Source organism: Sinocyclocheilus rhinocerous, unplaced genomic scaffold, assembly GCF_001515625.1.
Source record: "Sinocyclocheilus rhinocerous isolate Xijiao unplaced genomic scaffold, SAMN03320098_v1.1 scaffold30, whole genome shotgun sequence".
NCBI lineage: Eukaryota > Metazoa > Chordata > Actinopteri > Cypriniformes > Cyprinidae > Sinocyclocheilus > Sinocyclocheilus rhinocerous.
In genome coordinates, this window is record NW_015657838.1 from 2,163,140 (window position 1) to 2,176,086 (window position 12,947).

Here is a 12,947-nt window from a genome sequence, read left to right on the forward strand (position 1 = left end):
TATATATATATATATATATATATATATGTTTTTTTTTTTATCACTATAAATTTGAATTATTGTGACCAAAAAAAAAAAAAATGAACTGACATGACTGATGCCAGTTTGGCTTTAAATTAAGCAAAAACACTGTTTATTTAAGATAAATCAAATTCAGTATCAAATTCAGAACATTACATAACTACAATTTAACAATTTTAAATAACACCAAAACAGAATTCTGTAGGAAATTCTGCTTCTAACAGTTCAATGAGTAAATATAAATCAATCAATATTAAAGCTAAATGTAAATATGCTCAAATTCAAATATCAGTAAGAGCAGATGGAGCCCAGAAGTAGGAGGTCTTGTTGGACCCTCTGACCTCAAATTCCCTCCCCATCTCTCTCCCTCTTGTTTTGTCTCTCAGAGTCATCTCTCAAACTATAAACGTCTTCAGATCTACATAGCTGAGTGCAACATATCGCTTCCTAAACACATTTACGACATTTAAACTTTCCTGTGTCTGTGTGAGAAATCAGCGCAGGTATTTAAAGCAGCTGTAATCCGGACCCCACTGGTTCAAGTCAACAGCCTGTGAACCCGCTGCCCCCATCCCCAAAAACTATCCCCTCTCTACACACACATTTGTCCTGCAACTCATTTTTTATTTATTTCACACAGGTTAAATTTAGCCACCTGCAGCCAGGCCGGGAACAGTCTGCCATTCTCACACACATAAAACACACAACTGTTCTCACACACAAGGCGTATTTACTGTAGTGAGAAAAGCAGTTGAGTGACTGGCTGTACTGTAAACATGTGCTAGCGTTACTAATTTATTTATCTATGCCAGTCTCATATATCATAGATGGGGGGGGTATCAGTTTTAACCCTTGGGGTAGAAATAATGTCTCTGTTCATCTTCACTCAGTAGGATCTTCCAGTTTTACTCCCATTAGGAATCATGTTCACACTGTCAGCAATTTGTAGCAACAAAGCAACTGGAAGTCATTCATTTTCAGTGAGAGTTTGAGGTAGTGACTTCCATGGACACACAAAATTAAAATTGAAGGGATTGACTCTCTCAAATTCTCTCTGTTACAAAACATTACAAAGTATGTGGACTTCTGTACGAGTTTTGATTTGTTTTCATTTTTATTTTAGCCCTTTTGCCACTTTATAGTTCCCTATATGGAGAAAGAAGAGACAAAAATCCTCAGGAAATCCACATTGCCCAAATTAGCTCAACGGATAGGAGCTATGAGCACCAACTGCTAGGCCATAGCTTCAAAACAACCTAGTGTTACAATTTAAATATCAATATCAAATTGTAATCTGTAACTTTACAGTGACATAAACAGTCTGGACATCATCAGCTATGGGAAGAGAGGCAGAGAGATGTCTAGGCAAAAGGTTGTACTGTATGCATGGTGTGATGATCTTCATGTGTAAATGTCACAGCCTAATCTCATAACACTACAGCCAACTAAGCCAACGGAGCTCAGCGGTCGAATGGAAATAGACGCCAGTCCATGAATAAGAAAGTGTGTGCATAAGGGTGTGTGAGCTCAGCAGATCCCACACTTGTTCCCTTTTAAACAAACCCAAAAAGCTGGCAAAGATAATGCCCAAGGAGCCATTTAAATTCATTTGATGTCAGTAAAGCATCACTATATATTCTGCTCCCCCTGCCACACACACACTCCGATCACTTAGCTCAGCAGGGGAGAAAAGAAGCATTCATTCAGAATCAGGCCACATGCCATGCAATTATTCCCACACACGGCACATGCTCTTAAAGAGCATCCTATGCAGATTTCAGATCATATATTCCAGTCAACATCCCACTCATTGCCACATGCTAAACACACACATACAGTGCCGTGAAAAGGTTTTTGCCCCCTTCCTGTTTTTGTTTGATGATCTGAATCTTTTAAGTGTGACAAATATGCAAACAATTAAAAAAACAGGACGGGGGCAAAAACTTTTTCACACCACTGTATAAAGGGGATTTTAAATGTACAGGATGCTAACATAAAGTGTTATGTTAAATGCTATATAGTTTACATGCATACACAAAAATGATGAAAAATGAAAATGAATGTAGTAGGTATGTCCAGATTGGATCTGAGAATTTGCAAGTCAAGGACAGAGGTACAGAAAGTACTTTTCTCTTTTCTACAGATGCATACTATCCCAAGAAAAATAGAAGGTGTTCAAGATGAAGTTATTCCTTGTGAGTAATCTCACAAAAACATTATAAATTATTCTTTTTTTTAGTTGTGATTATTATTACTGTATTGCAGTCTTTTAATATTATAATAAAATGACAGTACTACAAATATTTCGGTGATAGCATGTTATTTTTTCGCATTATACTTTTTTTTTTTTAAATCCTAAAAAAAAATTGAAATTTTCTTTAGGCTATTCTATTGATTGTGAGGTGAGGTGTGTGTGTGTATGCCATTTACTTGGTCACCAAATAAAGCTGCTCAACAATGTCTAATCTGTGGCAGCATGTAATCCGCTTTATCTGTTCTGCTAAAAGTAGGGAGCAGTGAGAACATTTAACAGAACATCTTGGAAGAGTTTAACACTATAAAATCTGCAACAATAGCAGGTACTTACAGAGTCAGCAACAACATTAACAGGACTAAGAGGTGAAGGAGGACATGAAGAGGGAGAGAGGGGATAGGGAGGCAGATTCAGAGTGATGATTGGAGATAGACGGAGAACGGAAGAAATTAAAATAATCCCTCAAATATGAAAATAATCAGAGGAGATATTAAACAGAAAGAAGAGAGAAAGATAGTATGATTATGGACTAGGATTCAAAGGAATAGGTGTGTGTTTTGATGGGGGATGGTCGCCTGAGCCTGTTCTCTAGAAAGAAAAGCAAGTAAATTGATAGACACAACCTCTCTTTCACTGCTGTACTTTTCAATTAAATCAAGGCTATCAAAGCAGAAAGGGGCGGGACTCAGTGTGTCTGCAACAAAAGAGAGATTTCACTTTTATTTCAAGCTTGTGCCAACTGTTTTTACTGGTTATCTGACTGTATCTCCCTGTATGTCTCTTTGAGCTGTTGTGTGGGGCAGCAGATGGTCGCTAATCATTAGAGTATTGTCAGGGCTCTGATGGGACCGATAACCACTATGCACTGCTTGGAATGACAGGTGCACGACCCTGGCCCCCACCATCTGCTGGCATGGCCCCTAACACACACTATTCTCAGGGGAAAGCTTCTTAGGAAGCCCCTCACAGACACATTCAGCTCTCTGAGATGAGTTCTTGGGATGTCCTAATGGTACATTTTTAATAAGACATTGTTTACTCTCTTCTCTAGTGTTATTATAAACACAAAAATGAAAAGAATCCAATCTAAGGAAATAAAAGATAGCTAAAAGCTTCAATGCCCACAGTGCTCCCAATACTGATCTCTATAGCCCTCTATATGCAAAGCCAGGTCAGGGGTGACCAGTCTGATTTACAACACACTGCCGGAGTATTTTAACATCCAACGACTCAGTGAGGATGCAGACATAAAAAACACTGAAATAAATACAACAGAGTGTGACAAAAACCAATCAGTCCTAACAAGATGAAGCGTCGTCATAAACCTGAGTCAAACATCCTGCACACTATGTAAATATGTAGTTGTGTTTGTCAAAGTATGCGTCTGCTTCCCATTCACAAATGTACTATTCAAATCAGTGTGTAAAAGTGATGGGAGGAGGGAAGGAGTGGAATGTGGCATTACAGACGCTGGCGTAGTAAACAGAGCGCAGCCTATCCATGCTGTCATGTTCAATGGATCCCGTACTGGTGCAAGTTCCTATCAGGAAGACTATCAGGCCATTCTATGGAAATAAGAGCTCTGTTCTGTCTCTGTGGCTCATCTTTTGTTTTGGTGGAATGTTGTCGGTGACCAATCACAGGGCAGGATGGCTGAGCGCTAGCGAGTGTGTGTCGATGTTTGTGCGAGTTTTCTTTGTGATCTCCTCCCACTGTTCTAGGGCTTCCGTGGCCTGCGGCTATGTCTTTCTGCTCCGTCCACTTGTGGAGGTAAACAGAGAACTGCAGAAACACCTGCTCCGCCAACACAAACACTCTCAAACACACCCTAGAGATCATAATTGAGCTTCTGATGTCGTCTGTTTGCCTTGTATGGTGCATGCGCTGTTTTAAGAGGCTTCTGCTTCTAGACTCTTTTGTGAAGTGTCATTCATCAGAAAAGTCGCTCTGTCCTTCGAGTGTAATCTTTCACCTTGATTTTTGTCAGTGCAAGGGTCTCAGCAAAGTGTAGAGTACTCGTTTTTTACACTTATATACATCCTCCATGCAATCCCACTTATGCAAAGTCACGCTTGACAAGAAAAACACCTTCTATCTTACTACTTGTTTCAGTGTGTAACGTCCACGTGAGTCTATATCTGTGTTTATCAGCGCACGTTTATCTGAGCTACACAAACAACTTTGTTTTTCATGTCCTGCTGAAAAACCGAAAGCTGGGTCATTCCTTAAAAGAAACCTGGCAGGTTGGAAAAACAAGTCGACGTTAACCTCTCAGAACGACCTTTGCACATGTTCTGCATTCCAGCCCTGAAACCCTCTACCTGAAAACTGATAAACAACTGACTCACTTGTTTGTATCTGAGCTACTGTTCACTCAAGTATGACACAATGACTAATTCTGATTCAGAGAATGAGTCAAGGTATGATGCAAATATTGGGAATGATTCCTCTTTTGCTGGATTATTGACATGCGAATATGAGCTCTCTCTCTCTTTTACATTTACATCCTCTAAATCTGACCGCATCCCACAGATCCCTCATCCTCACACTATTGTCAACAAAATGAACATTTCAAAAAATAAGCAGCTCCAGTGCAGAGGAATAAAACCTTTAACTGACCTGTTTTCATCCTAAACACTCTGCGGGAACGGATGAAGCGATCAGTCTCTGAGAATAAAAAACTGCGCCACAGCTTTTAAAGAGGCTTTTCCATCATTCTGACACTCAAGTTGCTCAATTAGCTCTCTCACATTAGAGAGAAATCTGCCATGTGCCACATTCATCTGGTGCACAAGTAATGTGCTGTTGTTATTTTAGCAAAAAATAAACTGTCATGTCATATTGACACATTAACACAGCTAAATCATCATTCTGAATAATTCAGAGCATAACATTTGAAAACAGTGTGAAAGGAATGACACTAAACATTAGCTAATGAAGGTAGTGAGCTAGCACATCATCACTTATCTCTTTTTTTTTATTCAGAAAGCTTACCTTTTACTGTTGTTGCCGTCTCCTTGAACCCAAGGCTGGCATACGGACTGGCGTGTATTCCATTGATGCCCTCTTTACAGCAGCTGGTAGCTTTGAACCGGACAACAGAATCACAGCTGGCAAGTCCTCCATCCATCAAGTTTAAGGCAATGTAGTTAAGTCCATTCTGAAAGCCAGCCGACGTCTCCCTGCACATGGGACTGTTATACTCTTCATCCGATCCTTCGCTGTTCCTCACAGAAACAGACACGTTCTCCACGGAGGCCGAACCGTGCCGCCTGGTGTCATGTGCAAAGGAGGGAAAAACTGGTGTTACAGTGGTGGTTGAGGAGAATGTCTCTGAACTGTGCCGCCTGCGTCCCTGGGGGTCGGCACGAATCACCTTGGCACCTCGGTCAGGGTCCACCAAGGCCAGAGTGGTGCCACGCAGCAGAAAAGCCTCAACGGCAGGCACTCCCACAGTCTCTTCCATGGTCAGCCTCTGCATGCAGAAGGATGGGTTGATGGTCTGCCCACCTTCTGAGGGCTGCGAGACAGGCTGCGGAGGGGAAGCGGGCACGCCGAATGTCATCTCCGTGTAATCGTCTTTAGCTTTGTCAACCGGGCCCACTGGTGCCACCTGTGCAGTGAGGTGGTACCTTTCATCTTCCTGCTCTTCCTCAGGGTGGGCGGGGCAGGGTGTGAGCTCTGGAAGTGGCTCCAAACGATTAGATGGAGCAGCATTTCCAGATTTGGGTGACTGCAAACTCACATTAATGTTCATGTAATCAGAGAGGGGGGATGTCCTGTGATCAGCGGATGATCCGAGGGATGAGACTAGGCTCTCGGAGGAAGCAGTGGAGGGTGGAGTGCAACTTTCAGCAACATGTCCAAAGTCTATGTTTATGTACTCACCAGGACTTTTTGGCTCAGGGGGGAGGGGATGCTCATTCATACTAGGTAATGTTCGGAACATGTCCAGGGAGAGGCGGGTGGGCCGGCTGATCCTGTGCCGGAGGATGAGGCTGTCTGTGCGGCTTTGTCTTATAGGTGATGGGGCAGGGGAGGATGCTGTGCTTACTGACTCCTCTATTATTCTGTGATTTTGAGGATTCATGACAACATACTGATCATTGTCCGCATCCTTTAGAGCCTGCTGGGGCTTATGACAGCGGGGCAGAGAGTTAAACGAATGAAGCTGTCGGAGACAGGGAGATTGCTCCATACCCACAGGGCTCAGGTAGTAGTCTGGTGGCGTGACCGAATCTACAGGGGACATGTTGAGGTACTCACCATTCATCAGTTTCCCATCTGAGCTGTCAATGGAGAACTTAGAGCCGCACAGAATCCTTATGTAGCCACTGTCATCCAGAGAACAGCTGCTGGGGGAATTGGTTCTGTAACCATTAGCTATAGCGAGGGGGTGCATCCTGGGGTTGATTATCTGCTTCGGAGCAGAAACGCACATTGGGCTCATAGGCATGTAGTTGTCAGCCTTCCCCCCTTGCGGAGCCACACCTGGTGTCATTGGCATGTAGCCATCGTCGCCCAGATTACTGCTGGAACTTTTCAGTAACCATCCGATTTCAATGTCCCCGTAATCCTCAGGATATGTGACCTTTGGGGATGCAGTGTGAGAGCTGCGCCCCGAATGGCCTCCAGTTGTATAAGTGGCTCTCATGAGCGTGTATTCATCCAGTGAAGCTGAGGACACTTGTGATGGCACCCTCTTCTGGTAAGGCATGGTGAGAGAGTGTGTCCTCTTCCTGTAGGCATTCTCCAAATCTCCTTTGCCTTCCTCAGCTGCTGCCCGGACGCTTCGCCGTCCACAAATGTTTGGCCTCTCCATAATCATGTATCCGTGCAGGTTGCTGTCCTCCTGTGAGGGGGGTGTGTCAGCAAGTGACTCAGGTGTGTTGCTTCGGTTTATTGCTAAAAGGTACCGTATATCACCCGGGCTGGAGCCACACTCATCGCAGGAGATAAAGCCAGCATCGCTGGGGGAGCCCGAAATGGAAGCGGTGCAGCTGGAGGGGCGAGGGCCGCTTTCCATGTTACTGCTGCAGGACAGGCTGACAGGGCTGGGAGCTGAGGGAGGGGTGTGAGACACAGGCATGCACATGGATTTGCTATGCTGCAGGGATGACGACTCGAATGTTCTGCATGGGCGAGCTGTCACTGTGTTGGAGCGGCTCAAATGCGTCCTGTTCACGCCTGGGCTGATGGGGCTGCCTGTGGTGCCGTCACCCTCGCTGGCCGTGCGGATCCTACAGGATGTCAGTTTCGTCACGGGAGACGTCGCTGCCATGCTGTCGGTGCGCGAGCGCCGCTGCAGCCCGGTCTGACTCGGCGGGAGGTTGTTAAAGTGCCGCCTGGTGGGCACAGAGATTGGGTTAGTACCTGAGGACTGGCTTTTGCTGCGCGGGCGGAACTCTGACATCTCTTTCATGGCTTTCATCGCCTCCAAAATAGTCTCGTGAATGTTTTGCGCCACCACCGAGTCATCCGCCTGCATCCACAACTCGCCAGGTCCGATCGACGCGGACCGGCCCACCTCGATGAAGAAGAAGCTGTCCGAGTGTCCGCATCGGCGGATGTTCATCAGCTGTAAAATCACCGACGCCGCCTCCGTGTTGAGTTTCACGAAGCTGATCGTCCGGCTGGTTAAACACAGCCTGTAAACGCCCGTTAAGTTCCTGCTCTGTCCGAGTCCTTTAGATTTTAAATTGACCTGCCAAACCTCCTTGTAAGTGGCGGAGACGGGCGTTATCACGCCGTAGTTCGCCTCATCAAAGCCGACGAGGGATGACGCCGAATTAGACGCGGAGCCGTCGCTCACTTTCCCCTCGTTCATTAAATCCGTTAAGACCGAGTACCAGTCCTCCTGTTCCTGCTCGTTTTCGGTAGCCACGGCAAAATACTCGTCCTTGGTGTAAAGGGCGATCAGGTGTTTGTGTTTGGCATCGGCTCTCTTGTTGATGTTCAGGCACGAGTCCAAAGGTATAACCCGTTTAGCAGCCGACTTGTTTTTCCATTTCTTCTCGCTCTCGTAATACTCCAGCCGGGCGCGACAGCCCTCGCTCGGCTCCCTGAGCACGAAAAAGCGCTTGTGTCCGTGCTTCTGTTTCCTCAGATAGCCGCATTTCTTAACGTGGTTGTTGTAATTCACGGTCATATTTGAAATCAGCTGTCCTCCCGTTGGCGGCGGACTCGCCATTCTCATATGCTGTGAAGAAAAACTCTCACTTTTCCGTAACTTGTGCTGTCAGTCAGTTATAATCCTGTCAGACTCTCTTATGAACCCGGCTCGGAGTGCGCGTTCGCTGCGAGGAGCGGTTTAACAGTAAATAACACATATCGCTAAGTGACTGGAGTGAAGAGGAAAAACAACATGTGACGTCCTACACATCCAAGCTTTGGTTACAAAAAAAAAAAATAGAAAGAAAAAAAAAATACGCACACACAGTAGGCGGTGCAACCTTCGGGGGGAGGCGTACCTATGAACCCGCCCCTTTAACAGCTCATTGGGTTCATTGGTGGAAATGTTTGATTGACAGTAGAGCGAACCAATCACTTTCTACTCCTATTCGCCGCTCCGCCCCCACTGGAACAGGCACCAGAGGATTGTCAGAGGATCGCAACCCACTGTGCGTGCTGCTCGGATAGCCGCTCAGTTTTACGGTATTACATTTGGCTAAAATACGGAATAAAATGACTGTGAATAGTCCATGATTTAAATATTTTGGGGTCGTTTTAGGGAACAGCTGGGGTGGTTAAAACAACCAGTAAGTAGGCTACTGACTAGTGGCGCAAGTTTTCCTGCATTTTGTAATTTGTTCCTTAATTACATCGTTTTGTGTTCATTTCGTTTGTAAAGTCAAACCTCTGATAAGCTATCAAATGCGTTTCAGCTCGTACATCTATCATAGAATGTCGCAATACATCAATATTGTTAAGTTCAATAAGGTAAAATGAAATTTGCTATGTAGCTTTATACTGTTAAATTATCTGCAAATGTTTTTATGTGTGTTTTTCTAATGAAATTTGAATAGCAAAGTTCCTGCCATTTATTTTTATTTTTTACATTTTAAAGCCATTTCCAAATCTAACATAAACTAGCCTGTGCCTTTTTATTCTTATTATAGCTAATAGGCTACTGTAAGTTTTATTTTGTACATTTTGTTATTGAACGATTAACCCAGATCACGTCAGTAAGCATCCTCCCTGCTCTGACGCATCATAAAATTCATATGCAATGCGCGTGACTTTATAGCCTATTCCTATATTACTTAATTATGTTCACTATTGACCTCGCTATATTGACGCATTCGGTTCAAGGCAAATCATTTAACTGTAAGACTGTAAAAAAAAAAAAAAAAAAGCCTTCACAAAGTATGAACAACACCCACCTACACTGCAAGCGAGCGACGCGACAAAACAAGACCCTCCCGATATAATGAATGAACTGCAAACACTTCGTGCGCAAGACAAAGTTAGACTATAGTGCGAGCGTTGTAGTTAGTTTGACGCGTCGGCGGCGTCGCTCACTAGTAGGAGGGTATCGGAGTGTAGCCTATCTCATCCCATGGTGTATTTATATAACATAAATGAAGCATTTAAACCCAGCATAGAAGAATGCCAGCGAAACTGTGTCAGTATGTTCATGTGGAACATGAAACAGCAGAGCATCAGTTCTGCTCTAGTTTTTGGTGGGTATCAGTGATGACGCTACAATGCAGGTCTGCTGAGGATTGAGTACGTCAGTGACTGGCTATGTACGTAGACGGAGAGATGCTTATACTCTCTCAGATGAACTGAACTGTAGCTGTGCGTTAAGATCACACACCTCCCGAAAAAAAATTATCATCTGACAGAGGAAAGAAATAACTTTCACACTGAAAAGAGAAACTAGGTGGAGTTCTTAATATGTATATAATAAAATGTATGTAAACTAAATGATGTGTATTTTATATTATATAAGCCTAATATGTGTGTGTAATATATAAAACTTGCCTGTACTGTTTTCTACAGATCATTAAAGTAAACCTTAATATGTGCAGTCTCATCTAATTAACCCTTGATTATCGTCTTATCAACGGTCTTGCGTGAATGGCCTTGAAAAAAGTCCCTGAGGAATTGAAGACCTTTCCTTCCTCACATGCTCAGAGCAAACAGAGTTTTTGCTGACTCGGCTCTCTAGATCGCCTCCTTATTCGGTGGAAAGGTCAATTATGCAGATCTGTAAATGGGTCAATCAGGGCAACAATCCACTGATTTTACAATGAAATCAAAATACAGTACTTACTGCTTCTGTCCTTTGCCCGCGAATAACTTGATTCAACAGCTCAGTTGTGGGCTAAGAGTCACTGGCCCAGTAACTTATAATGTTGCTGATTTTCACACTGTCACCCTCAATAAGCAAATGATAAGCTTGAAAGAAGCAGGAATGTATGTCATGTGAGACCTGCTAGAATTCATTGAGTATACTGTTATAATTATAACTCCCACCATCATTTGTGCAAAACACGCTGCTGTTTATAGCACTGTAAATAAACAAAGCTAGCAGCTCAATACAGTCATATTTAGGGTTATATTTATCTCCAGTTATCTGATTTAAAGGTTTTTGTCACTGTGTGTGTTTGTGTGAAGATACAGACCCTTGTGAAAAAAAGTTAGCTTAATTGTTTTGAATGTAAATGTAGCGAACTACAAATCATTAAATATTTTTTAAAAAGCTGTACTTGCAGATAATATAATAATAATTAAATAAAAGGCCACTTAAGTGTACCTTATATTTCTTAAAACACTGAAGTACACTTTTAAAACACTGTCAAATGAAAAGTTCCACTTTTAAGTACATTTTAAATCATTGTGTTTTAATATTCTTTTGTCATCCCTAAAAAACTACTTATTTTGATGCGTTGAGCAACATACTAAAGCACATGTCAAGTATGTGATTATAATTTCAACTGTAGTGTTTTTATATTAAATTGTAATCTAATATATTTAAAATGTACTAAATTGCAAAAGACAATACAAGTAATTATACTTAATACAAGTAATTACAAGTACAAGTACAATACAATACAAGTAATCTACTTAAGCCCTAATTAAGTGTCAAAAAGCTCTTCTAAAATCAACTAATTGCATTTAATATACATTTAAACAATAATAATAAAAAATCAATTTAATTGTAAATAACATGCTATTGTGTGGCCGAACACATTACATTCAGTTTACACTTAAGTATATTCTTAAGGTATATAATATATATAATATAAGGTATATTATGTCCCTAATAAGTACTCTTTTATAAAATTGTGCTAAAGTGTATTGTAGTTCTTTTTCAGAAGGAAATAAAAGGATAGACTGGTAAAATAGTAAAAGTCTGGGCCAAACAGCCTCTGATGAATAAAAATGTTTGTTTTAGTTTCTAAGGTTCAATGTTCCTTACTCAGTGTTTGCAGTAACTTGAGAAGAACCCCTGATGGGCTTAGTGTTGAAAACAATTTGAAGCCTGTCTTGGCAGGCTGGCCATTGTGAACAATAGCGGCACTTGTCACTTTCATTTGTCTGTTATTAAGTGCGACATGTTTCTACACAGTTCTGCAATAGCAAGGCATTGGACAAATGAAGAAGTAAGAGGAGGAAACATTCTAAATGTGAAACATACAGTATAATGGGATACAATAAAGCATGGATGGTTGTTTTTAAATGACAACATGTATGAAGTATGGAGCATAAACACTTTTCCTGACAATACCTTGAGTGACACAGTGACCTGTGACGGAGCACACATATTGCTTTCCCTCCCTCCCTCTTTCCATCCCTGTCTGTTTGTGTGGGAAGATGAGAGAATGTGTGTGTGTTTTTATGTGTGTGTTTATCCATAAAGTCTTTTGGAGTAAAATGCAAATCAAGTCTTCATAAAATTGCAACAAGATGCATGATTCATCTGCATTATGCATGTTCATAAACATGCATAGCAGGTTACATACTTAAACATACACAAGCACGTGCAAACACACACGCACACACACGCACACACACACACACGCACGCACGCACACACACACACACACAAATCACACATTCAACATAAGGCCCATCTGCCCTTACTGATCCTTTCAGGTTTATTATTAAAGCATGCATATGTATCAGCTTAAAATGTACACACTGTGATCCATTCATTTACTAAATGAAATGCCCATCAAACTCTTATTTACGAGGGTGTAAAGCTGATCGTTCTGGACTGCTGCCATGAGACTCTCTTTTCTATTTACAATTAAACTACGGGTATGACATGACCGAGACACTAAAATTGTAAGTTAAACATATCTGTGATGCTGTTGAGTTCTGGAAAATGCATATATTTTCTGGATTGGAGCTCAAGCAGTCAGATGTAACAGCTAAATTAGTATTTCCATAATTCTACAAGATGCACTTTTTATAGTGATGTTGATGTATAGTTGTAATCATTTTGCCATTCCACTTCATTCCCTCTCTGACTGCTTACAGTAAAATATAAGCTAAATATGTGTGTGTGCAGTGTCTGCGCCATGAGCGCCCGGTCACTTTGGTCCCTGTGCTGCCTTAGCTTGCCGATTACGATTTCAACTGAGGCCCCCTCAAGAAACACGAATGCCCCCCAGTTTGTATGACCTACTCTGTGTGTTTACTAGAGTACTGGGGGGGGGGG

At 42.3% G+C, this 12,947-nt stretch overlaps 1 protein-coding gene across 2 annotated transcripts in view; it reads right to left on the reverse strand.

The window, feature by feature from the left end:
• LOC107721603 (insulin receptor substrate 2-like) overlaps positions 1-9,589 on the reverse strand; it is a 15,454-nt gene extending 5,865 nt beyond the window's left edge. For both annotated transcript variants that reach the window (XM_016529705.1, XM_016529704.1), the window contains exon 1: positions 5,270-9,589. In XM_016529705.1, coding sequence (XP_016385191.1) covers positions 5,270-8,471 — 3,202 coding nt within the window. In that variant the 5' untranslated portion in view covers positions 8,472-9,589. The remainder of the gene's footprint in view (positions 1-5,269) is intronic.
• Positions 9,590-12,947: the final 3,358 nt, after the last annotated feature.